General features: G+C 57.8%; 1 protein-coding gene across 1 annotated transcript in view; it reads left to right on the top strand.

The window, feature by feature from the left end:
* The window catches only part of RPUSD1 (RNA pseudouridylate synthase domain containing 1), a gene marked incomplete at its 5' end in the record, with an annotated part of 2,326 nt that overhangs the window by 480 nt on the left and 1,552 nt on the right, over positions 1–294 (top strand). The window contains 2 exons of the mRNA XM_010130985.1: positions 1–59; positions 202–267. The exon at positions 1–59 is cut by the window's left edge and continues 20 nt beyond it. Of these exons, the coding sequence (XP_010129287.1) occupies positions 1–59; positions 202–267 (125 nt within the window). The remainder of the gene's footprint in view (positions 60–201; positions 268–294) is intronic.

Below are 294 nucleotides of genomic sequence, written 5' to 3' on the forward strand. Positions count from 1 at the left end.
GGGGAAGCGCCTACAAGTGTTTTAAAGACCGGCTGGTGACCAAAGCCTATCTCGCCCTGGTAAGCCCACGCTGACGAATCCTGCTTCTGGCCTTACCTTCCAAGTTTGCTAAATTGCAGCTTGGTCTCTGCTTCCTGTCGTCCTGGTGTCAGCGAGGAGCAAGTGCCAGGGCTCGAGTCAAACCGGCTTTGTGCCCTGCAGGTCAGGGGCCACGTCAGCCAGAGCCGCATGACGATCCGCTATGCCATCGGGAAGAACACCACTGAGGGCATGACCCCCATGATGTGCATCGAC

Source organism: Buceros rhinoceros, unplaced genomic scaffold (genome assembly GCF_000710305.1).
Source record: "Buceros rhinoceros silvestris isolate BGI_N320 unplaced genomic scaffold, ASM71030v1 scaffold5102, whole genome shotgun sequence".
In the NCBI taxonomy this organism is placed as follows: Eukaryota; Metazoa; Chordata; class Aves; order Bucerotiformes; family Bucerotidae; genus Buceros; species Buceros rhinoceros.